This window comes from Rhipicephalus microplus, chromosome 7 (genome assembly GCF_043290135.1).
Source record: "Rhipicephalus microplus isolate Deutch F79 chromosome 7, USDA_Rmic, whole genome shotgun sequence".
NCBI classification, from domain to species: Eukaryota; Metazoa; Arthropoda; class Arachnida; order Ixodida; family Ixodidae; genus Rhipicephalus; species Rhipicephalus microplus.
In genome coordinates, this window is record NC_134706.1 from 36,332,891 (window position 1) to 36,358,683 (window position 25,793).

The 25,793-nt window shown below is 48.3% G+C and overlaps 1 protein-coding gene across 2 annotated transcripts in view; it reads left to right on the forward strand.

Moving 5' to 3' along the window:
• STUB1 (STIP1 homology and U-box containing protein 1) overlaps window positions 1-25,793 on the forward strand; it is a 39,027-nt gene that overhangs the window by 4,094 nt on the left and 9,140 nt on the right. For both annotated transcript variants that reach the window (XM_037431376.2, XM_075869024.1), the window contains exons 3-6: window positions 9,065-9,230; window positions 10,945-11,011; window positions 12,435-12,491; window positions 25,377-25,493. In XM_037431376.2, coding sequence (XP_037287273.2) covers window positions 9,065-9,230; window positions 10,945-11,011; window positions 12,435-12,491; window positions 25,377-25,493 — 407 coding nt within the window. The remainder of the gene's footprint in view (window positions 1-9,064; window positions 9,231-10,944; window positions 11,012-12,434; window positions 12,492-25,376; window positions 25,494-25,793) is intronic.

The following is a 25,793-nucleotide window of genomic DNA, read 5'->3' on the forward strand; positions in this document are numbered from 1 at the left end:
TGTGGGTTCTCAGGTGAGCTAGGTGGTTAATGCAGATTGGGGCAGAACAACGCAAATTATGTGACTGTAAAACACCCAGGACACACCGCTGTGTCCTGTATGTTCGTCGTCCCATATTCTGCACTGTTCTGCCACTATGTTTATGAACAAACAGGCTCACCTAAGAACCCTTTGTCAACAGACTTTCTCTGGTCACTTTTGTTGATTAGCATGAAAAAATTTTTCTGAACCTCAATTTGGAAAAACACTTCAAATCATGTAGAGTAAGACGTATAAGCTATCTGATAAATTGGTGATCAAGATGAAATATATGCTAGAACATTAATCGTACTGCACCCCAATTTTTCTTCAGCTTCCTGACATAGTTTAACCTGGAGTACAACACAACGCCTTGGTGTTTGATTCTTTAATACAGTAGCAAGTTGGAAAATACCCGTGGTGGCGAGTGCAAACAGAACTTTTACAAGAAAAAAAAAATACAGTTGTTGTCCTGTCTGTTAGTTACAAAAACACCAAATATATATATATATATATATATATATATATATATATATATATATATATATATATATATATATATATGTATATCGTGTTTACTCACGTGATCCTCACACTCGCATACTTCTAGCACCCCCCACATCGCCCAACAAAAATACGATTTCTTTTTTTTCTCGAGTAATTATCGCATCCCCGAAAACTGCCGCAATAATGTCGTCTGCTCGTTCCAGCCACTGATGATGATAGCACCCGCCGTCTGGCGCCATCTCTTAACCATCAAGCGTACTATTGCACGTAGATTCAATTCAATTTAAGCCTAGCCGAAGTGGCCAGTGCGCGTTGCGGCGTGCTTTGTATATTGTGTCGATAATCTTGTCACGTTTTGAGGCGATACTGAAGCTAGACGGCTGCTTTCAAGTTGAAAGTGATAGATCATGCACTAAACAACAACAGGGCCGTCGGTAGGCCCTTCAGAGTTTACGAGTTTTGTGTTCGCTACTGGTGACGGCAGCTGCAAGCCACCAAGACCGTGTGCGTAAAACTGGGATTGATGGTAAACTTTATTTCTTCAGAAGGAAACTGTGGACGATTCTGTTAAATGGCCATCAGCCCAATACTGACGTCCTACACTTACCTTTTAAGGGCTCCTGTTGAGCGACGAACGCTACCGCTATGCCCGCAACGTTCACAAGCTTTGCGTATGGTATTCTAGTTCTCGACTATTTGCTTTCACTTCTTGTGTCTCAAATAAACTTGTCTTGTGTTAAACCTCTGCTTTTGTTGTTGAGGTAAGTTTTAATTAGTACTTCTTGAAGCTTGCTGTTAGTTGCTGGTGTGAGAATTCCGATTTGCGGCCACTCCGTTCTCTTTTTCGTTCTGTATGTATTCGTAGAAAGTTTTCCCCGCGTAATTCTCGCACCCCCCAACTTTGCATCGGTTTTCCGGCAAAGAAAGTGCGAGGATTATGCGAGTAAATACGGTATGTATGTACGTATATATATATATATATATATATATATATATATATATATATATATATATATATATATATATATATATATAATAATGAGATCTAACAGGCAATAATGATAAGGCATGTATAGGCGAATTTATTAGAACCAATGTAAAGTAAATAAGAAGAAAGAAAAGTGGGTGGAAAAATAACTTGCTGTGAGCGGGAATCGAACCTACGACCCACTTTTTTTTTTCTTATTCACTTTACGTTGGTTCTAATAACTGCCTCTATATATTCCTTGGCATTATTGTCTGTTAGATCTCATTAATATTGTGTCAAAACAAGTGAAACGGGGTTTATTGGCGCAAGTAGTACTTGCACAGCAGGTCTATTGATGCGGAAAGCGGGCGGCAGCAACGGACCCAGGAATCACAGCACTCGGGGCAAACGCTCGCACTTGGCTCCTCTCACTAAAAGCGTGACCCACTGCGGCACATAAACTTCTTCCTCTCTACAATACCCCGGCGACGAAGACGAGCCATCCTGGCAAGTCAAGGTGACGAGAGTAGGAGTGGGTCGTGATAGGGCTTGAGACGACTCACATGGACAGTCTCACGACCAAGGCGTCGCTTGTCTGTAGATAGCATGATCGGCTCGATCACGTATGTTACATGAGATCGACGTTTGACCACGCGATAAGGACCGTGAAACTTGGGGCCAAACTTAGAGGACAGACCTGGGGAGTGGAAGGGCAGTCAGAGCCAGGCGAGCGAGCCCACGGCAAAAGTCTCGACTTGCTGGTCGCGGTCGTGGCGGTCTTTTTCGAGTGCTTGCTTGTCCGAGGTGAATGATCGGGCCAACTGACTACACTCTTCAGCGTGGTTCACAATTTCAGAGAAAGGGTTGAACTCTGAGACGTCCGGACGATACGGCAAAATGGTGTCAAGGCTGGAGCATGGCTCATGCCCATATAAAAGAAAGAAAAGCGAGAAGCCTGTGGTTGACTGCGTCACGGTGTTGTACGCATAAGTCACAAATGGAAGAATAACATCCCAGTTCGATTGGTTGGAATTGACATACATGGCGAGCATGTCTCCTAGCATTCGGTTGAAGCGCTCAGTTAGACCGTTGGTCTGCAGGTGGTAGGCTGTAAAGGTGCGGTGCACTGTGCGGCATGCCCGAAGGAGTTGTTGTACAACTATGGATAAAAAAGATATGCCCTCGATTACTCAGCAGTTCACGTGGTGCCCCATGATGCAGTACTAAGCGTCGCAAGACAAAATTGGCTACGTCACGTGCACCAGCCGTAGGTAGTGGAGCTGTTTCAGCATACCTCGTCAGATGGTCGACCGCGACAATGATCCATCTATTTCCTGTGGGAGTGTATGGAAGGGGACCATATAAATTGATTCCAACGCGGTCGAAAGGGCGTGCCGGACACGGTAGAGGCTGTAATAATCCGGGTGAATGGGCCTCTGTCTTTCGTCGTTGGCATTATGAACAGAACCGAATGTATTTTTGTACAAAGGTGTACATACCACGCCAGTAGTAACACTGGCGGATCCGGTGATATGTTTGTAACACACTAGCGTGAGCATGTTGTGGGTCGGCGTGAAAATACGCACAGACATCAGATCGCATGTGGCGTGGTATAACCAAGAGCCATTTACGGCCATCCGCATGGTAGTTTCTGCGGTATAGTTGCGCATCCTGTATCTCGAAATGTGTGGCTTGGCGGCGAAGAGCGCGTGGGTACACAGACGTTGAGGTGTCGCAAAGAATGTTGAGGAGAGATTTTATCCATGGGTCTTTCCGCTGTTCAGGCGACATGCTTAAGACGGAAATGGGAGCGATGGGAAAGTTGGCGTCTGAATGCAGGTCTGCGCTGGATCTCACTGGGGATCGTGAGAGGGTGTCCGCATCAGAGTGTTTTCGTACTGAGCGGTAGACGGCACGAAAATCGAATTCTCGTAGGCCAAGAGCCCAACGTCCAAGGCGACCTGAAGGATCTTTTAGCCATGCCAACCAACAAAGTGCGTGGTGGTCTGTCACAACGTCGAAACTCTGTCCGTACAAGTAAGGACGAAACTTGCTTAACGCCCAAACAATTGCGAGGCATTCTTTTTCAGTTACGGAGTAATTCATTTCCGCTTTCGTGAGTGCGTGGCTTGCATATGCGACGACGTACTGTGAATTACCGGGCTTTCGTTGCGCGAGTAGGGCTCCCAGACCAACGCCACTGGCGTCTGTGTGCACTTCAGAGGGGGCACTTGGATCGTAATGGCGTAGAATGGGTGGCGACGTAAGCAGGCGGCGCAGTGTAAGGAAGGCTTCGTCACATGCCGGGGTCCAGTTAGAGAGATTAGCTGGACCATTCAGTAGTTGCGTAAGTGGGGCTATTTTTGATGCAAAGTTGTGGACGAAACGGCGAAAATACGAGCACAAGCCGATGAAGCTCCTAAGTTCTTTGAGTGAAGTCGGCTTCGAAAAGTTGGCTACGGCTCGAAGTTTGTCCGGGTCGGGGCAAATTTCATCCTTTGACACAATGTAACCAAGTATAGTAAGTTGGCGAGCCCCGAAACGGCACTTCTTTAGGTTAAGCTGGAGGTTTGCCTTAGTAAGGCACTGAAGTATTGTGCGCAGACGGTCGACGTGGGTAGGGAAATCAGGAGAAAATACGATAACATCATCAAGGTAACATAAGCATATCTGCCATTTAAGGCCGCGTAAAACGCTGTCCATCATTCGTTCAAACGTTGCAGATGCATTGCACAGACCGAATGGCATAACCGTGAATTCGTATAGGCCATCTGGCGTAACGAACACAGTTTTGGGACGGTCACACTCTGCCATCGGAACCTGCCAGTAACCTGAACGTACGTCCAGCGAAGAAAAGAATTCGGCACCTTGTAGGCAATCGATAGCGTCGTCGATGCGGGGAAGAGGGTACACATTTTTCCGTGTAATTTTGTTCAGTCGCCAGTAGTCGACACAAAATCTAATCGAACCGTCTTTTTTTCTTCACTAGCACAACAGGCGACGACCAGGGGCTAGAAGATGGCTTAATGACACCGCGCTGAAGCATATCGTCCACGTGTGATGCAATTACACTTCCTTCCTTGGGTGACACGCGGTAGGGGCGTTGCTGCAAAGGAGGGTGCATTCCAGTGTAGATTGTGTGAGCGACGGTGTTAGCTTGACTCAGTGCCTTTTGAGGAAGGTCAAATGAATCACGGGATTCATGCAAAAGGGTTATTAGCTGGTTCCGTTGATCCAGAGGAAGCTGGCTGTCGATGGAACGATCGAAGATATCCAAGGAGTAGTCATCCCGCGTAAAAGGAGGAGTAACAGCGTTCAGTTGAAGTTGCTGGCCTGGGTCGTGGGACTGGATAGACACAATAACGTTGTCATCAACAAGAACAACATAGCCCAGTGTTTCGTGAGCTCTTAAGGTGAGAGGGCATGAGCTAGGATTGCAAACGACAATTCCGGAAGTATCTTGGTGAGGTGGCAGAACGGCGTGTGGCAGAGACGTACCGTGGCGGTGACTGAAAACGTCAGATGGGGAGAACACAACGGTAGAGCCGGACAATTCAGTGCGACTGACGGGGACAACGATGGCACTAAGAGGGGGAACATCTATGTCGGAAGCAACAAGAAGCTTGCCAAGGTGAGTGAGCTCATTGTCAATAGATGGCGCATCAGAAAACACAGAAAATTCCACCTGCGCGCGAGCGCAGTTAATTACGGCATGGTGCCCCGCTGTGGTGGTCTAGTGGCTAAGGTACTCGGCTGCTGACCCGCAGGTCGCGGGTTCGATTCCCGGCTACGGCGGCTGCATTTCCGATGGAGGCGGAAATGTTGTAGGCCCGTGTACTCAGATTTGGGTGCACGTTAAAGAACCCCAGGTGGTCAAAATTTCCGGAGCCCTCCACTACGGCGTCTCTCATAATCAAATGGTGGTTTTGGGACGTTAAACCCCACAAATCAATCAATTACGGCATGGTGGCGTGACAAAAATTCTATCCAAGTATCACGTCGTGGGAACAAGTGGCTAACGCGAGAAACTCGATGTGGTACAGGACGTCCTGAATGATTACTCTCGCCGTACATGCTCCGACTGGTCGAATAGGTTGCGTGCTCGCGGTATTCAGCAATACGTCGGAAGGCGTCGTCGTTACTTTTCGTATCGAACGGCAGAGGTTGTATTCAGCAATACGTCGAAAGGCGTCGTCGTTACTTTTCGTATCGAACGGCAGAGGTTTTGACTCATCACAGATACGGCGGCACCCGTGTCAACAAGCGCAAGAGTTCGTCGACCTTCAACAAACAGTTCCAGAACATTTGTGGGGGACGGGCGAGGACGTCTACAATGCGACGATTTCGCAGCTCGTGCCTCCGGAGCTGCGGCAGTCAGTTTTCCGTCTCTACGGGGTTCAGTCGGCGACGCAGCGGGGACAGAGAACGGTAGCGGCGTGGTGAGCATGAGCGAAGGGGACCGAATGGTCGGTAGTCGGCAGCAGGGTGGTGGTCTAGTTCGATTGGGGACGGGTCGTGTTGCACTGATTGTTGGTCGCATTGACAAGGCATTTCTCGTTGCGCGTTGTACGGGGCCGGGAAAGAGTCGTCAGAGTACCTCGCAGCTGCAGCCAGGCCCGTTGCGAAGCGCCGGCGACAGAAGCGCGCCACGTGACCTGGATATCCGCATGTGTAACAGATTGGACGATTATCAACTGTGCGCCAAGTGTTTCCGTTATAGCGCTGTTGTGTTGCCGGAAATGGCGTGATTGGTACTCGTAGAGGCTGGGGAGTCGGCCGAAGTCGAGGTCATGATGGAGTAGCAGCAACAGCAGCGTAAGTCAATGGCGCGGTGACAGGTGTTGTCAGAGACGGGCAACAGTGCCTCAGAGACCTGCGCCTGTATTACCTGTCTGATGGCGGGCGCGAGACTTTCAGAAGAGGGTTCCGTTGCCGGTTTATATGACAGGCAGGAAAGTTGTCGGGCCACCTCCTCGCGCTCATATTGTTTGATTCCCGACATGATTATGTTGTGGTCTCCGCCTAGGGTCAATGTGATGAGAGTTTCGTCGGTAGCCGCTGGCCGCCGTGTCATGACCCGTTGTTTGCGCAATTCCTCGAAGCTCTGGCAAAGAGTGGTGAGTTCGGACACGGTACAGGGGCCCTTGGCCAGCAGCATCTGGAAGGCGTCGTCTATCCCCTTCAAGATGTGTTTGATCTTGTCTGCTTCGATCATTGAAGGGTCAAGACGCTTGCACAAGTCGAGCACATCCTCGATGTAGCTTGTGAAGCCTTCCCCCTGAAGCTGTGCGCGTCCCCTTAGACGCTGCTCGGCACGGAGCTTGCGTACCTCGGGGCGACCGAATACATCGGTAATGCGTAGCTTAAAAGCACCACAAGTAGCAAATTCCGAGTGGTGGTTGTTAAACCAGAGACTCGCTACCTCTTCCAGGTAGAGGGGTACATATTGCAGCTTCGATGTGTCGTCTCACTTGTTGCTTGCGCCTACCTTTTCAAATGTCGACAGCCAATCTTCTACGTCTTGCTCATCGGTACCGTCGAAAAAAGGTGGATCGCGCACGCGTAGCGCAGTGGGCACGATGACCATCGGAGGCTGGGTCGTACCTAGCTGGGTGTTTTCTTCAGCCATTTCTGGGATGGCATGTAGTTTCCTGTTGCGGAGTTCCAGGTAGAGTTACCCAGCACCTCCACCACCCTGAAACGGGGTTTATTGGCGCAAGTAGTACTTGCATAGCAGGTCTATTGATGCGGAAAGCGGGTGGCAGCAACGGACCCAGGAATCACAGCACTCAGGGAAACGCTCGCACTTGGCTCCTCTCGCTAAAGGCGTGACCCACTGCGGCACATAATCTTCTTCCTCTCTACACAAGGAAAAACGAGCCCTTAGGTATACACTTTTCATGTGTGTGTGTGTGTGTGTGTGTGTGTGTGTGTGTGTGTGTGTGTGTGTGTGTGTGTGTGTGTGTGTGTGTGTGTGTGTGTGTGTGTGTGTGTGTGTGTGTGTGCACGCACGTGCGTGCGTGTGTGGGGGGGGGGAAGGATGTGTGTGTGTGGGAGGAAGGATATCATCACATAAACTGGACTTCTCTGAAGCTGGATAACTGAAAAACCACACTACATTATTAGCATAAGCAAATGTTCACAACTGCACGTTGTGTTCAACTCCCGAATGAGGATTAATCAGGAACGAGGCGAGAGGTACACAAGTTCACAAGGCGCAAAAAACAACGTCGACTTCTGACCGTCGCCATGTTGGTGATATCGATATCAATTGTGGCTTTGTAGCTGGCAGCCGCTGCTTTGTTGCGAAAAGCTAGAAAAAGTGTAGTCTTCGAGACATGCGTTTTTAGAACCGAGAACATAAAAAACCGTCACAAGGTTGCACATCTCAAAGGCCATGCTTTTCAGGCTCGCATGCCATTGTGTGCTAACAAACAAGGAAGGGAACTCGAACATTGCAACAAGGTCGCCGGGTCACTTCGCATTCTCGTTCTTGTGTCGTCGGCAATTGGTGTTTTTGAAAAACACTATGCCCACGCATTAAGACCTGCAGATCGCGCATCAAACCTGCCGGTGCACTCGCAAGCGTCGCGCGATGAACCAGATCAGCGCAATGGAATAATGCCACATTTTCATCACCTGCACGTGAAAAGGGATTAGAACTTGTTAGAATGCAGCTGAAAATTTATCAATATTTGCTAGGAAAAATGCACTTTCGGTGCTGCGGCACGGTGCAGCGTTCCATATAGCAGATGTCCCACTGTGCGGGAGTTCGATATACAGGTGTGCCGCTCTCGTACTTTTGCATGGGAAATTCGAGGGAATTTCTCATCTGTTCGATATAGCCAATAATTTGATATATCCGAGATAAATCCACATATATCGGGGATCGACTGTACTAGATATATACATTTAAACCTTGTTATAATGGAATGTCTGTTATAACGGAGTAAAAGTGTACTGTTGCAGTATGCATAGTGCTAGAAATATACTTTTACACGAATTTTCAGATACAAAGAACAGATACAACTTCGTTGTTATGAGGTTTGAATGTATATATATGAACTAAAAAGAGAGTGCTCTGTACTTAAAGTTTAAATGGAATGCTTCATGGCGTAAAGACGGCTGTGCCATTGTGCCCTACTGGTATCTGAATTACCTTAAATTAACTATTTCATGCCGTGTAATGTTTTGTTGAAGTTGCACTTCAGACGATTTGCACATTATAGCTGCTCCCTTCAGTGAAAGTTTTACGCAAATTGTTTTATTCGTGTACAGTCACAGAGGCGGCATAATACATATTGGAAGCTTGCTTTGGGCGTAGAAGGACGTCGTTCATAAGCTTTAGAGAAAAACGGGGGGGGGGGGGGGGGGGGGAATGTACTATCAAGGGAAATGTGCAATTCAAGTTCACTGAAACATCATACAGTGTTACTTGATAATGATATTGTGAACATTTGCACCAGGAAATGGTAAGAGGTGGAAATGTACCAGTCAGGTTATAGTGTAGTGTTCGCATGGTGGTACGAGTTGATGTAGATGAGGACCTGTCTTTTGCGAAATTGTATGCAGCTAATGACCTGGCCCGCGAGCAGAAGCTCAACTTTGGCGACGACATTGCGTGCCAGCTGCGACTGGCGCGCAAGCGGCGCTGGCAGCTCATCGAGGAGAAGCGGCTGCAGCAGGAGATTGAGCTGCAGACCTACCTCAACCAGCTCATCCTGCTCGACAAGAAGAAGTGCGTGCTCCCTTCTATTTTCAGAATCGTAGGCATTGAATCGAATATAATTGAACTTTCCTCGACCAGAATTTGTAGAGGAGCAGGGGTAGCGGTTTTACGGCCTGACGAGCGCAGGCCGCTCATCAGGATACACAGTCTGACGAGCGACCTCTTTTATTACAGTTTGGCATGCAGGCCTCTTAGAATCACAATATCGTAATCTTTGACTAGTACACTTTCCCGATGTTACATCATAGCACAACGAAAATTAGCGCAGTCTGAACAGGTTCACCCCATAATGCTGATGATGAATAGTATCTTAGAAGTCAGACACAAAGTCTTTATTGAACATGCTAAACATTGTTATCAGCCAGTTATTTTATACCCACTGTAGTAGCGTGGTGACTAAAGTGTGCTTCTGCTAAGCTGCAGGGTAGGGGTTCGACTCCTAGTCATGACAGTGGTCACACTTTGATGTGGTGAAATGCGGAAGTGCCCATGTCGATCCAAAAACAACAGGACGGGGAAGATGGAACCTTGCGATGATAAATCAGTAAACTGGGGTTGTGTTGAGCTGATGTTTCGACTTGTGCACTTGTCTTCCTCAAGGCTAGAACAGAACTGATTTCTTTAGCGCAAGTGTGTCCACGCTTCGTACCCTCTCCTCCACCCTAACATAGGAGGGGCAGGGGCTACATTAAACGTGGGGGTGCGAGATAAAGGAGAAGGGGGGTGCTGTGATAAATATTATGAGTGTAGAAGGAACAGGTATCCTGTGAATAAAAAGAAAAGGAGGTGGTGGGGTAGTGAGGATATACACGTCTCAATGAGTCCCAGTTGTAGAACCGGTTTTCAGAATTTAACAATGGCAAGTTTGAAATTCTTACAGGGCTTAACACGCAGTGGTTTTTGTGTATGAAGCATGTTGAGTAGATTCAAGAGCCCCTTAAAGGGCCACTCACCAGGTTTCACAATTTTGAGCTGACAAGCGTAGACGAGCCGTTCGTAGACGAGGCGTTCATGATCACGTCTGCCAAAATTTGCAACGCTACGCGCCGCGGAATTGGGTCAAATTTCAAGATGAAAGCTGCTCCCCCTCCCCTCTGCCGGCACACACGTAGAGAATGAGGGCATGACGTGGCCGCAGGAATGGCCCTACGTACACGGCAATGCACTGACGTTGGTCCTCTACGTAGACGACTCTGCTCTGACGTTGCCATGATTATACCACGTGACACGGCAAAAATTATTTAACACAACATGCGTAGTTTATGTATTTGTTGCTTTAAGAGATGCATAGAACTTGAAATAAATAATGAGTCGTAATAAAAAAAATTGTGCGCCTTTTTCTTACATTTTTTCCCGTGAAATGCTACGTGATGCGGGTCTAATGTGCCAGCGTTTCGCATGCGTTCGGGTCCACATCAGCTGCAGCACATGAGCCCTGTTTTACAAATTTCTCGTCGCAAGCTTTCATCTTCCACTTCCTGCCTTTCTTGTGGAAGACGGTCTTCAGTGATGTTTACAATTTTCCAACTTGGCGATAGTTTAGCAGTTAAGAAGTGACTTTAGAAGTGATCAGAGCCAGACGTAGAAGACTTTAAGCAGAGCTGAATGAAGGGCTTGAGTTGTCTCAAGATTCCGTGGTATTTGGTTTCTTCGGGGTGCAACATTGATCTCGTGTAATAAAGGAATTGACGTGTGATTCTGTTGCTGCTTTTCTTCTATGCAGGAGGGTTCAAGAAATGAAAATGATGGGCACTCGCCAGGGAGACATAGAAAGGGTGGAGGCCGCACTGGTTAGGCTCCCATGCCATTTCCTTCTTTACTCTTGCATGTTTGAGTCTTGAATTTTGAGTTTTGGCGCTCTTCCCGTAAAGCACACCGCCGGCAACCTTTTGTGCTGGTAGCCGAACGACTGAAAGGCGAAAAGTGTTGGTTTTAGTAAAGTGTATGCATTGGCGTACTGTAATTACTCTATTGTCACGGGACCACGATTGTAACGCAAAGGGTGACTTTTCATTGCGTCCAGGAAGAAAAAAATGGAATTTCGGTGATCAATCAGTAAATAAAGTAATCATGAAATATGGTACAAATGACATCACGTAGCTTCATTCTTGTAGTAATAAGTATTTGTTTCAAGCAATTATTGTTTCTTTTGATTAAGGATGTGTTTTGGTTTAATGATCTTTGTGATGCTTGCATACAAGACTAATGCAGTCGTACAATGAATGCCGCTTCAACGAAATTTCCGCTGTAATGAAAAATTCTCGGTTCCGCTTTAGTCGCCTATAGTCACTTCATAAATATTCTCGCCCCAACGAACACTTTTTTTTCTGTCATTCCACTTCAATGAAATTCGACGATGCAATTCCGAGCTCAGATATTTACTGCCATGCAGTAAACACAATCTTGAACAATGAGACGCATTTTGAAGACCTAAAATATGTCTACGAAGTCTAAAACGCACATTGGCACCACCAGAAACTGTCGCTGTTTACTAAGCCTGGAAGCCGCCCACGCTCGATAGCGATGGCAATGAGACTGCCCTGCTTTTGCCACTGGCTTGCTTCTGAGCCAGAGACGGTCGGAAGCTAAAGCTCAGTTGCTCAGTTTTCTTACCCGCTGCTGCTGGGTGTATCGCGGAACAATCCCTTTTCCGATGCCAATTCTTTGGTTCTTTCCGCACTCGGCCAGTGTGGTCAGAGTGGCTGCTTATCCTCATTATGATCAAAAACAGCCAGCCGCGACGAGTGGATTATAAGAATAGCATAGAATATGGCATGGCACGACTCCTCGATACCACAACTCTATCTTGGAGTTGAAGGATATCATTTGATGGCAGCTGGTGTTAGGTGTTGGAGCAACCATTAGGTTCGTTAACGAAAGCCATTATGGCCGTTGTTTCAGCATGCTTTTCAGTGTAGCATCGCTGTGCATGTGTGAGAATAAGGTCATGATGCTTCTGGGAAAGAAAAGGAAGCAGCCAACACGTTTGGAATTTGGGGAATAGAATTTCCTTTGTTTTTCTAGCTCAGGTCGGCTATGTATTTTTTTTTAATTTCTCTACAACGAAATCTTTTCCGTGCCCCTTCAATTTTGTTGTAGCGGGGTTCGACTGAAATTCTGGTACACTCATGAAATCTACGGAAAGCCTGTTCCTGTTCATTTTCTGATTTCATGCTGTATGTTTAGTTTGTCGTCTTTTTCTCTTGTTTGCAGGACAAGTACATATCAGAATTGAACAACATATTTGCAAAGGTGGATGAAAGGCGCAGGGTGAGTTTTAGTCCTGCTCTGTTTTATGTTGCTGCTGACGCAGTGACGAGGCTCTGTTATGATTATGAATGACCTTTCCCAGCAGTGAAGCATATTTCTATGATTGCACAGGGCTTCTGCAACCTCTTCACTGCAGCATGTAGACTGACTGAGCTTTATATGCGGAGAAAAAAATTTCTGGGGCCCCTCAACTAACACTGATATGACTTTAGATGAAAGATTATCCTGCCTTAAGATCCACCTAAATCTACCTGCTCTGTACTGTTACAGGTGCTAATCCTCCTTAATTAAAGCACATCACCACCTTTTTTGTGTCGCAGACTCTTATTTCTCAAATTTGGCGATAGCCTTAAAGCCTGCCCTAAAAGCTTTGTGTTAAATAAATGTGACGGCACCCACTGCAGCGACAGACATGAGTGACCCAGAAGGAGGTCAGCGTTTTAGCTGCTGCTCGATTCAAAGTGAGCACAAGCAAAGGGCTTCGAGCCGCAAATGTTTGGTGCTGCTTTTCAAAACCTCCCTTAAAACAGGTTCTTTTTACTGCATATTGATATTGTCGCGAGCAAAAAACAAGATCTGCAGCCAGGAGTTCACCCGAACCAGAGCAACCAAAACGTTCTCTTCTTCTTCGTAGCCTAAAACGGGTATGAGCCACAGCGGCTCGTTCTTCAATGGTGGCATTACCCCCTCTCCCAAGAAGCATCGTCTCGATGCTGTACATGAAGGCAAAAAAAAGAAAATGAGATGAAAATTACCATGCAAGCAAAATGAATGGCGTAAGGCGGAATAACATAGTTGGTTGTGGAGTCAAGAGTTAAATGAGAAATAAGAAAAATAGGAAAGAATGTAAGGGAGAGACGAATAAAGTCAGTCACTCTCTGGCGATTCACAGCGCGAAAAGTATGGTTTCAGCCGTGAAACGTGAACGACTTCAGTTCGCGGGGTGAAACGGGAACGTCTCGAAGTGCCTTCTGGGAGAACCTCATATGTGACGTCGCTGAGACGTCGTACGACCTTGTAAGGGCCGAAGTAGCGGCGAAGAAGCTTTTCTGAACGGCCACGTTGTCAGATAGGGGTCCACACCCAGACTTCATCACCGGGCTTGAAAATAACTTCACGGTGACGAAGATTGTAGCGGCGTGCGTCTGCGCTTTGGTGATGTTGAATACGGTGACGAGCAATTTGACGGGCCTCTTCTGCACACTGCGTGAATTTGGCGGCATCGGTGCGGTGTGTTCCTAAGTTGTCGGGCAGGAGCATGGCGTCGAGCATCGTCGTGACCTCGCGACCGTGGACTAAGCGAAAAGGTGTGAAACCGGTACTTTCTTGAACAGCAGTATTATACGCAAAAGTTACGTAGGGAAGTATGGTGTCCCAGTTCTTGTGATTGATGTCCACATACATTGACAGCATGTCTGCAATTGTCTTATTGAGTCGTTCAGTCAGCCCGTTTGCTTGCGGGTGGTAAGCCGTTGTTTTGCGATGTTCCGTGCCACTTAATCGCAAGACTTCCTGCAGCATCTCTGCGGTGAAAGCTGTCCCACGATCAGTTATGACGACAGCTGGAGCACCGTGACGTAAGACGATGCTGTTCACGAAAAATTGAGCGACATCTGCTGCGGTTGCTTTTGGAAGCGCCTTCGTTTCACAGTAGCGTGTTAAGTAGTCGGTAGCGACCACGATCCACCGGTTTCCAGACGAAGACGTGGGGAATGACCCCAGCAAGTCCATGCCAATCTGATGAAAGGGCGCCTTTGGTGGGCCTATTGGTTGCAGTAGTCCCGCTGGTCGTAAAGGTGGAACCTTACGTCGCTGACAGTCGCGACATGTGCGAACGTAATGCTTCACAGTCTTTGCGAGACGTGGCCAGTAGTAGGAGCGTTGAATCCGTTGCAGCGTGCGCGTATAGCCTAGGTGTCCGGACGATGGCTCATCATGACACGCACGTAAAATGTCACCACGAAGCGTAGTTGGCGCAACAAGCAGATACATAGCTTGTGTAGGATGAAAGTTCTTTTTGTAAAGCACTCCATCGCGGAAACAAAAGGAAGATAGCGAGCGTGCAAAGCTTCGAGGAGGGTGGGAATTGCGTCCTTCCAGGTAGTCAATGAGCGGAATGAGCTCCGAGTCGTGACGCTGTTGCTCAGCTAAGCGGGTTGCTGATACGACAGAAAGAAAAGTGTCGTCGTCTTCAAGGTCAGTGTTGGCATTTTCGACCGGTGCACGTGAGAGACAGTCGGCGTCGGTGTGTTTCCGCCCAGATTTGTGGACGATGGTGACATCGAAATCTTGTAGCTGAAGACTCCATCGTGCTAGACGACCTGAGGGATCTTTGAGATTTGCGAGCCAACAAAGGGGATGGTGGTCGCTAACTACCCTAAATGGGCGGCCATACAAGTACGGGCGGAACTTTGTTATGGCCCAGACAACAGCGAGGCATTCCTTCTCAGTTGCAGAATAGTTTTTCTCCGCTGGGGATAACGTTCTGCTCGCATAAGCGATCACGCGCTCTACGCCATTATGCCACTGAACTAATATCGCTCCTAGTCCAACGTTGCTGGCGTCAGTGTGTAATTCCGTGTCAGCGCTTTCGTCAAAATGACCCAGTACAGGCGGAGCCTGGAGGGGGTTTCGGAGCGTGTCGAACGCATGACACTGATCGGGATCCCATACAAACGAGACACCGTCTTTTGTAAGCTTGTTGAGGGATTCAGCAATCTTCGAAAAGTTTTTGACAAAGCGCCTGTAATACGCACAGAGCCCCAGAAATCGGCGTAGGTCGCGCTTATTTGTGGGCACGGGAAAGGCGGCAACAGCACGGGTTTTCTCCGGGTCTGGGCGGATGCCGGCATGGCTCACAACGTGACCAAGGAACTTCAGTTCTTCATATCCAAAATGACATTTCTCGGGTTTGAGAGAAAGCCCCGCTGTTCTGATTGCCTGAAGTACTGCCTGAAGGCGTTAGACGTGTTGTTCAAACGTGTCTGCAAAGGCCACGACGTCATCAAGGTAAACAAGACATGATTGCCATTTGAGCCCTGTGAGAACCGTATCCATCATTCTTTGGAAAGTAGCTGGCGCTGAGCATAGACCGAAAGGCAACACTTTAAACTCGTACAGGCCGTCGGGAGTAATAAACGCCGCCTTTTCGCGGTCGCGCTCATCCACTGCGATTTGCCAGTAGCCGCTACGTAAATCCATGGAAGAAAAATATTTAGCGTTGCGTATACGGTCCAACGAGTCATCTATCCGGGGTAGAGGATAAACGTCCTTTTTGGTGACCTTGTTCAGTTTACGGTAATCAACGCAAAAACGCAACGTACCGTCCTTCTTCTTTACTAGCACAACTGGCGAAGCCCAGGGACTGGTTGATGGCTGGATGACGTCGTCCTGAAGCATCTGCTGAACTTGGTCACGTATAGCGTCTTGCTCTTTTTGCGACACCCTATAGGCGTGTTGTCGGATGGGTCTCTCGGTGGGTTCCGTGATGATACGGTGCTGAGCAAGTGGTGTCTGTTTAACTCTTGACGTAGTGGCAAAGCAGTCTTGAAATGAGCCGAGTAAACGCAAAAGGCTTTCTCGCTGAGACGAAGGTAGTCTCTCGTTTACGTCGAGAGTGCTCGTGAATGCCTCGTCAGGGTGGCCATTCGATGAAAATAAAGCTAACGTGGGCGAACCATCGGCATCGGCAAGTTCTTCACAGTATGCAATGGCAGTGTGCCTCGTTAGGTGGCGATATTCGTCGCTGAAGTTCGTGACCAGCAGGTGAACATGCCTATTGCTAGGCTGAATGATTCCTCGGGCAACACAGATTTGTCGTGAAATAAGGAGAGACAAATTGGCCTCTGCAATTACCGCGTCAGACATGTCCTGTCCCAATTCTACTTCGACAAAGAGGCTGCTTCGAGGTGGGAGAGTCAGAGAATCGTCGGTAACACGAAGTGCTCATTTCCGGAATTGTGTACTGTCAGTTGCAGCGCAAAAAGGATCCTCGAACGACACAAGTAATTCACGGAGGTTGATGACGGCGCCGTATTCACGAAGGAAGCCCATTCCTAGAATGACTGGCCGAGAGCATACGCGCAATACGAGGAAAGAGCCTGCAAATGTCGACGTACGTATACGAATGCGTGCCGTGCACATACCGGTAGGCATCACCAGATGGCCCCCTGCCGTGCGCAACTGCGGTCCTTGCCATGGTGTGGTAACCTTCCTCAGTTCAGATGCCAGTGCGGCGCTCATTACGGAATAGTCGGCCCCGGTGTCGACGAGGGCGTTGACAGCATGATTGTCGACGAAGACGGCGATTTCGGCAGAAATGATCTTTCTGCTGTCAGAGAACACTGCAGAACCGGAATGGTCCTTGTCTGGTCGTTGCGTCGAATGAGGGTCTTTTACAGTTCGCCGGGCCGCGACTTCACCCCCAGAAGTCGCCGTTCCTAGTTTCCCCTGCGGGGGCTTGGTGACCGGCTCCTGAAAGGAGCGGAAGACGATGTGGGCAAACTGGGTGACGTAGACCGGCGAGGCGACGGTGATCTCGACTGGTGGTGCTGAACAGTCGAAGGTGTTCGCTGGCCCGTGAGATAGGCTTCGATTTCGCGGGGGCGCTCACCGTAGCGCGGGCATCGAGCTTCAGGGTGGAAGCCGCGGAGACCTAGTTGCCGGTATTGACAGTTCCTGTATACGTGACCCGCTTCGCCGCAGTGATAGCAGAGCGGACGGTTATCCGAGGTGTGCCACGTGCTTGCCTTGCTACCACTTTGTCTTGAGGTAGACGGCAGATAGGTGGGTGTGCTCGGGAACCTTGAGCCGTGAGGTGGGCTCGAAGCAGTGGTGTGGAATGACTGCATAGCCTGGTACCTGGGCCGCATAGCAGGATCTGTAGCCGGTGGCGCAGGGGATCGCAATGCCGCTGCGTATGTCAGGACTGGCGCCTCGGGAATCGGTGGTGTGATTGGGGTCAGGGGTGTGACGGCCTGCCGGACTTCTTGTCTGATTACATCCAAGAGGGCAGACACAGGTTGATGGGATCCCACCGCCTGAAGCTGTCGCAGTTCGTCCCGAACAATACTTCGAATGAAGTCTGCGAGGGCCTGTCTCTCGCTGTCAGAGCCGATAGAGCATGCGGTGGCCGGGATCTGGCGTTCGTATTGTGATGACCGCTGCTGCAGCGTACGTTCCATTGTGTTCGCCTCACTGATGAACTGGGCGACTGTCGTTGGTGGATTGCGCACGAGCCCAGCGAAAAGCTGTTCTTTTACTCCACGCATCAAATGCCTCACCTTCTTTTCCTCGGGCATGGCGGGGTCCGCGCGCTTGAAGAGCCGAAGCATGTCCTCGACAAACATGGATACTCGTTCGTTCGGCCGCTGGTTTCTGCAGGATATGGCTTGTTCGGCCCTCTCCTTCCTCTCGGTGTTCCGAAAGGCGTCACGGAGCTGACGGATAAACTCTTGCCAGGTTGCAAAGGAGCCCTCGTGGTTCTCGTACCATGTCTTCGCAGAATCCTCCAAGTAAAAGTAAACTCTGCGCAGCTTGCGAACATCGTCCCATTCGTTGATACAAGCGACCCGATCAAAGTGGTCGAGCCAGTCATCAACATCCTCGAAGATATCTCCATGGAACGGCTTTGGGGTCTGTGGCGCATGAAAAACATGGGTGAGAAGAGAACCATGGGCATCGCTGGTTTGGATCGCCTGGCTTGTCATCGAAGTTGCCATCTTTCTGGGTGTCGATGTCAAGGAACCAAATTCAGGGGGTAACCCACGCAGGCGGTGGCTGCTTCTTGCTCTGGGAGATGTAGCTGTCTCCACGATGGCCGACACAGCCGAAGTACACGTACCCAGCACCTCCACCAGTAATGTCGCGAGCAAAAAACAAGATCTGCAGCCAGGAGTTCACCTGAACTGGAGCAACCAAAAGGTTCTCTTCTTCTTCGTAGCCTAAAACGGGTATGAGCCACAGCGGCTCGTTCTTCAATGGTGGCAATATGCCTGGGGAGGGGTTGAGGCTGCCACCCAGGATCCGGCGAAGGACGACTCTTGTGACGCGTCTCACGAACAAGTAGAAAATGCATTTAGTTTACATATTTGCAAGAGAAGTACATTGCAACGAGAGCGTACTGACGCGCCTTTCCATCACAAGGGCCCAGAGCGCAGTCGAGACGAGCGGGCCAGCGAAGTCCAGAGAGAGAGCCCGACCGCACACGCGACACGCTTTTTATACCCCTCGTCTGTGCATGTGCATCTTCTCAGACGCAGGCTGTGTGTCCCAGCGACGCTGATGTGCGTTTCCTGCGGCGCACACAGACGCCTCTCGCGCTCCGGCAGGACGCGGACAGCGTTTGACCGTTACGGCGATGAGCGTCTCTTGCAAGCCACCTCCTTGCTGTGCCCGTCATAACAGCCCGTCCGCCGCCTGAAGAGGTCACGAAAGGGTTGCAGTGGCGCTGCTCCCTGAAGTGGTTGTTGTGCTTCTTCTCGGGTGTTTCACTGATTGTCAACCACTACCCATACACGCACACCACACAGCACAGCACACCTTTGCATAGCACAGCACAAAGCAGATCGCCCAACAAGCGCATTTCGGCGTCGCCACGATCCACCGCACACCCACACACCTTGGAATGGCAACCACACTCGGCGTGCAACGCCCACTTGGTCACAGCATGGGACCGTCAACATCCGCAGAGTCCCAGTCGCCGTTGCCTGGTTTCACCATAGTCGGTCGTGTCACACGGCGCTAAATGAAGGTCGCCGTCCTCAGAGGCTGGTTTTTTTTTTTTTTTTTTTTTTTTTTTTTTTTTTTTTCTGGGCCAGTAGCTGCCCGACTTTAGTGGGGAGGGTGCACACAAACAGAACACTGACACTGCGAGCACTCAGCCCTCCTAAGATTCGCCAGGTTCAAGTTAGGGCGAAGCTCCTTTCATTGTTTATTGCCGAACAGAAGACTACACTGAGGTGGTGACCAAGTGAACTCGAAGAAAAACTAATTTCAGGCAGTCGGCAGACTGATGCGGGCCACTGCTTCCGCATGTCAACTTAAGTGAAAACGCTTACAATGCTTACAAATACGAGAAGTGAAATCTGTAGCTAAACAAACTAACCGTGGAGATGACACCGGCATACTACTGTCAGATCAAAATTAAACAAACATGCATGCTTCTAATAAAACCCCTGTGTCCGAATCTCCAGCTTACAGCTGTCCCTCACTTCAATCATACACGTGGTGGTCGAGGTCTTGGCGGATTTTGAGAACGCCCGAGGCAACGACGCGCACGTGCTTCCAGCTGAACGGCACAGTCACGCCTCATTCGCGATTTCGGCGGGCTTCGGTCAGCCCGGCCGAAGGGATTCGAGCAACGCGCGGGAAAGAGTGGCGATGTCCTTTTTGGGCTCACTCCCGTGCGGTGTGTAGCTATTGTGGCCTTTTTCTCAGGACCCCTTCGACACTCTTGTCCGCGGAAATCTCTAAACCTCTGCCGCGAATTCGGTCGCAAGGATGCGCGCTGTGGCCTGCCCTTTTTCTGCTGGCATCTTCCACTTGATTGCATTTGCGAAGAACCCGCTGTTTTTTTACTTGTTGTCCGGTGGCTCGGACTCATGCAGGGAAACTTCGACGCCGATGCGAAATGCCTAATTTTGCCTGCTACGCTCAAAGATATTGAAGTTTCCTCGACACGCGCGGTGACTTTTGTCTCGCTCACGGCTCTCCGATGTCTCTTGCGTCTGTGCCGCTTTTTGCGTCTGGTTTCTGAGCCTCCCGATCGCATCTCACCCTCGTGAACCCTCTCACAGCTTTCGTCAGCTGTCTCAGTCGCGCGGTCTAAATGATTTTCGATCAAATCATCTTTATTCTCACCCTCTAGAGCGGCGGAGTGGTCTACGCACATAGGAACAATGCAGCTGTTTCCCTTCGAAAAACCTTGCTCGCATTCCTGAAAGCTGTCTGCAACTGCGCTGATACCATTCTCTACGCTCACTGCTTCTGAGCTTTCTCCGGTGTTCTTGCCTACTTCGACGTCATTTGCAAGATCCACCGTCGCAACAAACACAGTTGAGATCTGTGCCAGATTGTCTACAGCTATTTTAGCTGTTTCGCTAACAGTTAACTGGCACAACACCTCGTCGCACTCGCTCTGGCCTTCGTCCGCCTCTCTACTCAGCGCAGCATCATGCACAGCACTCAAACTCGATTCGCCTTTGAATCTGCTGCTATGTTCACACGTGCTAGCCTTCTCTAAAGCTCTGGGCTGCACCTCGCACTTCTCGTAAGCTACACTTGCGAATGGCTGAAACTTTCGCCTCATTGCCTCTGCAATCTTAAGCTGAAGCCGCAAGCGCTCAAGCTCCCTTTCTTGGCTTTCCGCTTCTTCTTTGCGCCTGACGGTTTCTCTTTCAAACATAAAGCGCTCTCGCTCTTCGACTTCTTGTGCCCTTCTCATCCTCTCCTGAATTAGCTCCCAGCACTCGGCGAGCTCCTCCGCATCCGCGCCAGAATCCTTAACCGCCTGTATTAAAAGTGGCTTTCTATGTATAGCCGCCACCTCAATCCCCAGCTCCTGGCACAACAGCACTAAATCCGGTTTCCTCAATTTGTTCAAGTCCATGGTCACCCCGTGCAGACTTCCGTTGCTCAAACTGCCGTGAAAGTACCTCTAATAAACCCAATCCTTCACAAAGCAGCAACTAATCTACCCTTTTGGATAAACATCACCATCTATCCAAAACACCTGGCAGAATCTCTACGGAAAGTGAGCACTCACCAGCATCGGTACCAGGAAAGAACACGAACCGATCCTGCCGCTGCCAACCAGTTGATATTCCCGGGGAGGGGTTGAGGCTGCCACCCAGGATCCGGCGAAGGACGACTCTTCGGGGGCGTGGGTTCGAATCCCACCGCTGCCACCAGTTGATATGCCCGGGGAGGGGTTGAGGCTGCCACCCAAGATCCGGCGAAGGACGACTCTTACGACGCGTCTCACGAACAAGTAGAAGATGCATTTAATTTACATGTTTGCAAGAGAAGTACATTGCAACGAGAGCGTACTGACGCGCCTTTCCATCACAAGGGCCCAGAGCGCACTCGAGACGAGCAGGCCAGCGAAGTCCAGAGAGAGAGCCCAACCGCACACGCGACGCGCTTTTTATACCCCTCGTCCATGCACGTGCATCTTCTCAGACGCAAGCTGTGTGTCCCAGCGACGCTGATGTGTGTTTCCTGCGGCGCACACAGACGCCTCCCGCGTTCCTGCAGGACGCAGACAGCGTTTGACCGTTACGCGGATGAGCATACCTTGCAAGCCACCTCCTTGCTGTGCCGGTCATAACAATATAGAATGTGTTTGTTTATTCAAGTCTGTTGAGGCAAATGAAATATGTTTTACATCAACCAGTTCAGGAATTATCAGCCAGGAGAGATTCGCGCTACACACGCGTCACTAACCCTATCCTATAATGTAGCCTTCTTTAAATGTCGGCCTCCTTCTTCTTCCTGCGTCAAATGTCTTTTTAATGCACATATTTATGTGCGACAGTGGCATAATTATTAGTCTGATTTTATGGTTTGTCACCATGCTAGAATTTATAGGCATTCATAGTTATGAACGGTGCAAAAAACACGGGACACAAATGAAGAAAAACACACAGGCACAGGCGCCGTGCCGTGTCTGTGCGTTTTTCTTCATTTGTGTCCCGTGTTTTTCGTGCCGTTGATAACTATGAACCCACACCATTACTTCACCGTATGTGCCATCTACAGACCACCCTCTTCAACACACGAATATCTGTGTAGACTATATGACCACATGTGCACGTTTAAAAATGATCGTCTGATTCTTGCAGGTGATTTTAACTTGCCCAATGTTGACTGGCGCGTTCCATGCTCTGGCTCTGATGTAACGACGTTAAACCCTCCCGCTGACATTGCCTTGATATGCGATCTTGTGCAGATTGTTAATGAGTGCACCAGAGACGCTGGAAACACCCGTTCTACACTCGACCTAGTCTTTTTAAATTTCGATGTATGCAAATACACGGTCTCTATTGAAGATGGCATTTCCGACCATAAAGCAGTATTTTTATCCTTCGGTATTGGTGAAAACAAAGCACACCGACAAGAAACCAGGCATGTCATTAGGGATTACTCGAAGGCGGATGACCAGGCCATTTTGGATTATCTGTGGTTCTTATGTGATAATCTTTTTGATGATGTGTCGATCGCCAGGAACGAAATCGAAATAGAAACTGCGATACATTACTGCACTGATAAGTTTGTGCCAAGCAAACGGGTTAGGAAAAACCGAAATAACCCATGGATTACTAGAGATACCATACATTTGCACCGCAAGCTAAAACGAGCTAGAAATAAAGAAAAAATACCCTGCAGACTTATCTCGTTGAAGGCCCAGCTTGCAACTCGGCTGAGCGAAGCTAAGGCAAGATACTTCAACCACTCGCTTCCTAACTTTTTGAAAACTAACCCGGATAGATTCTGGCGGTACTTGAGCGATGCGCACAAAACACCGACCGAGATATCAGTAAATGGCTGTATTGTTAACGATCCAGTCAAAACTGCAAACCAATTCAATCAGTATTTTCACTCAGTATTCGCTCAGGGAGATCATGCTGACACAAACATTATTTCTCTGTCTACTATATCTGCCGATTTCATAACTGTCGAAGGTGTCCTTTCACTGTTACTGAATATTAAGACTAAATCTTCCGATGGTCCTGGCGGCATACCTAATGCATTTTTGCAACGTTACGCCGAACCTATCGCGCATGTCTTCACCCATATTTTTCGTCTTTCGTTTCATAATTCAATTCTTCTCGATGATTGGCGTACGGCACATGTTATTCCCGTATTTAAAAAAGGTGATCGCCTAAATGTTGAAAACTACCGGCCAATATCTATAACTTCCGGTCCTTGTAAACTTCTTGAGCATAACATCAAGCATTACATAATGTCATTTCTTGAAGAAAACAGTATTTTGACTCCTTTTCAGCATGGTTTTAGAAAGGGCCTCTCGACTACCACTCAACTTGTCACCACAATTCACGACTTCGCAATGGCACTTGATAAGCGCGACCAAATAGACGCCATCTTCTTAGATTTTAGAAAAGCTTTCGACTGTGTTTGCCATAGTAAATTACTCACCAAACTTTCAAACATTCGCCTACCCATTACTGTAATTAATTGGATCCGCTCCTACCTTACCAGCCGCAAACTGTTTGTCCAGGTCGAGGGCTGCTGCTCTGGCGTTCTACCTATAACCTCGGGAGTTCCACAAGGCAGTGTCCTTGGCCCTGTCTTGTTTCTCATCTTTATCAATGGCATCGTTTCATCAGTTGACACCTCCGCCATAAGCCTAAAGCTTTTGCAGATGACTGCATTCTTTCATCACCATCATCATCATCAGCCTGACTACGTCCACTGCAGGACAAAGGCCTCTCCCATGTTCCGCCAGTTAACCCGGTCCTGTGCTTGCTGCTGCCAATTTATACCCGCAAACTTCTTAATCTCATCTGCCCACCTAACCTTCTGTCTCCCCCTAACCCGCTTCCCTTCTCTGGGAATCCAGTTAGTTACCCTTTCTTTACAAGTCATTCTTTCCAAGCATTCTTTACAAGCCAATTAAAAGTGAAAGGGACCAAGAGTGCTTGCAGAACAACCTAAATTCTCTCTCCGATTGTTGCCATACCTGGTCGATGGAGTTAAACATTAGTAAATGGGTCTATATGCTTATCTCAAATAAAATTACCCCTTTTGCATCACGCTACACCTTAAATAATAATCCGTTGATCGAAGTGAGCAATTTTAAATACTTGGGAGTCAATATTACCAATCGACTGTCGTGGAGTAACCACATTGACGACGCTTGTTTCTCCGCCTCTAGAAAACTAGGGTATCTTAGACACAAACTAAAAAACGCGCCAACTCAGATCAAACTTTTTGCATATAATACATTTATTCGACCCCGTCTAGAGTACGCATGCGTAGCCTGGGACCCGTATTTTAAAAAGGATGTTTATAAACTTGAAATGGTCCAGAGGAGAGCGGTAAGATTCATTTATAATGCCTATCACAAACTTGATTCACCTTCATCACTTATGGCTACTAACAACATTCCGCTCTTGAAACAGCGTAGAACTATCGCCAGACTCAAGTTTCTTTTCCTGCTTCGTAATCATCAGTTTAATATCGATCCCAGTAAATACATCTCTCCCTCTTCTTCCAGAAAAACCAGGCATGCTCACAATCGTGATCTGACACCTTACTTTGCACGTACTAACCTTTTCAAACATTCCTTCTTTCCGAGAACCATTAGCGAATGAAATTCACTGCCTTCAAATGTTTTTCCTGAACGTGGCATTCCCGACCTTGAAAACTACATGCATCTTTTTGTGTAATCAACACTGTTGATATTTCAATGCTAGATTACCTCATCTTATTATTTCAACTGTGTAGCTTTACTTTTTTGTGCTTGAAACTGTTTCTAGAAGTTTGTTCGCTTTTTTTCTCTAGATATGTATAACTAAGCATCCTATTTAGTATGACTTGTTTTTCAGTAGCTTTGTGTATTCTAAGTGCATGGGTACAGATACCTTGGGACCTCCCAGTGAATCTGTACCCATGCACTTTTCCATGTTCACGCTTGATGAATAAAATTCAATTCAATTCAAAAAAAATAACTTGCTGTATAACTTGTTCGCTTTGTTCGCTATGCTCCCTTTTTGTGCCCCTCCTGCTTGGTCTACGGACTGCAGTATGTAATAAATAAAAATAAAATAAATAAAACTTGCCCAACTGACAGTTATAGGCATTATTTTTTATTATCATTATTTTTTAACACAATGCTGTCAAAACTTTTTAATGAATGTGCAGAAACGAGACGTGCCCGACTACCTGTGCGGAAAAATCAGCTTCGAGATCATGCGTGAGCCGGTCATCACGCCGAGTGGCATCACTTACGACCGCAGGGACATAGAGGAGCATCTACAGGCGAGTAGTTCTTTCGAACTCCCTCTCTCCATCGACAGCAGTTGGTTATCCCGTGCAGGCTTGATCAAGATTCACGAGACATTTTTAGCTCGCTGAAATTAGTGGACCAGTGTGTTTTGAACTCTTAGGGACACTGTATGCATGCTCTTGGACAAGCTGACCGCTGCAGCTCGAACTGCTGTGCAACTGCTGAATGTTCTTGAGTGGCTCCTAAGCCACCCAGAGATCGAAATTCAGTTGCAGTTCTGCTGCATACTTCCACAATGAACAAGTAGACATGAGAATTTTTCGAAACAGTGC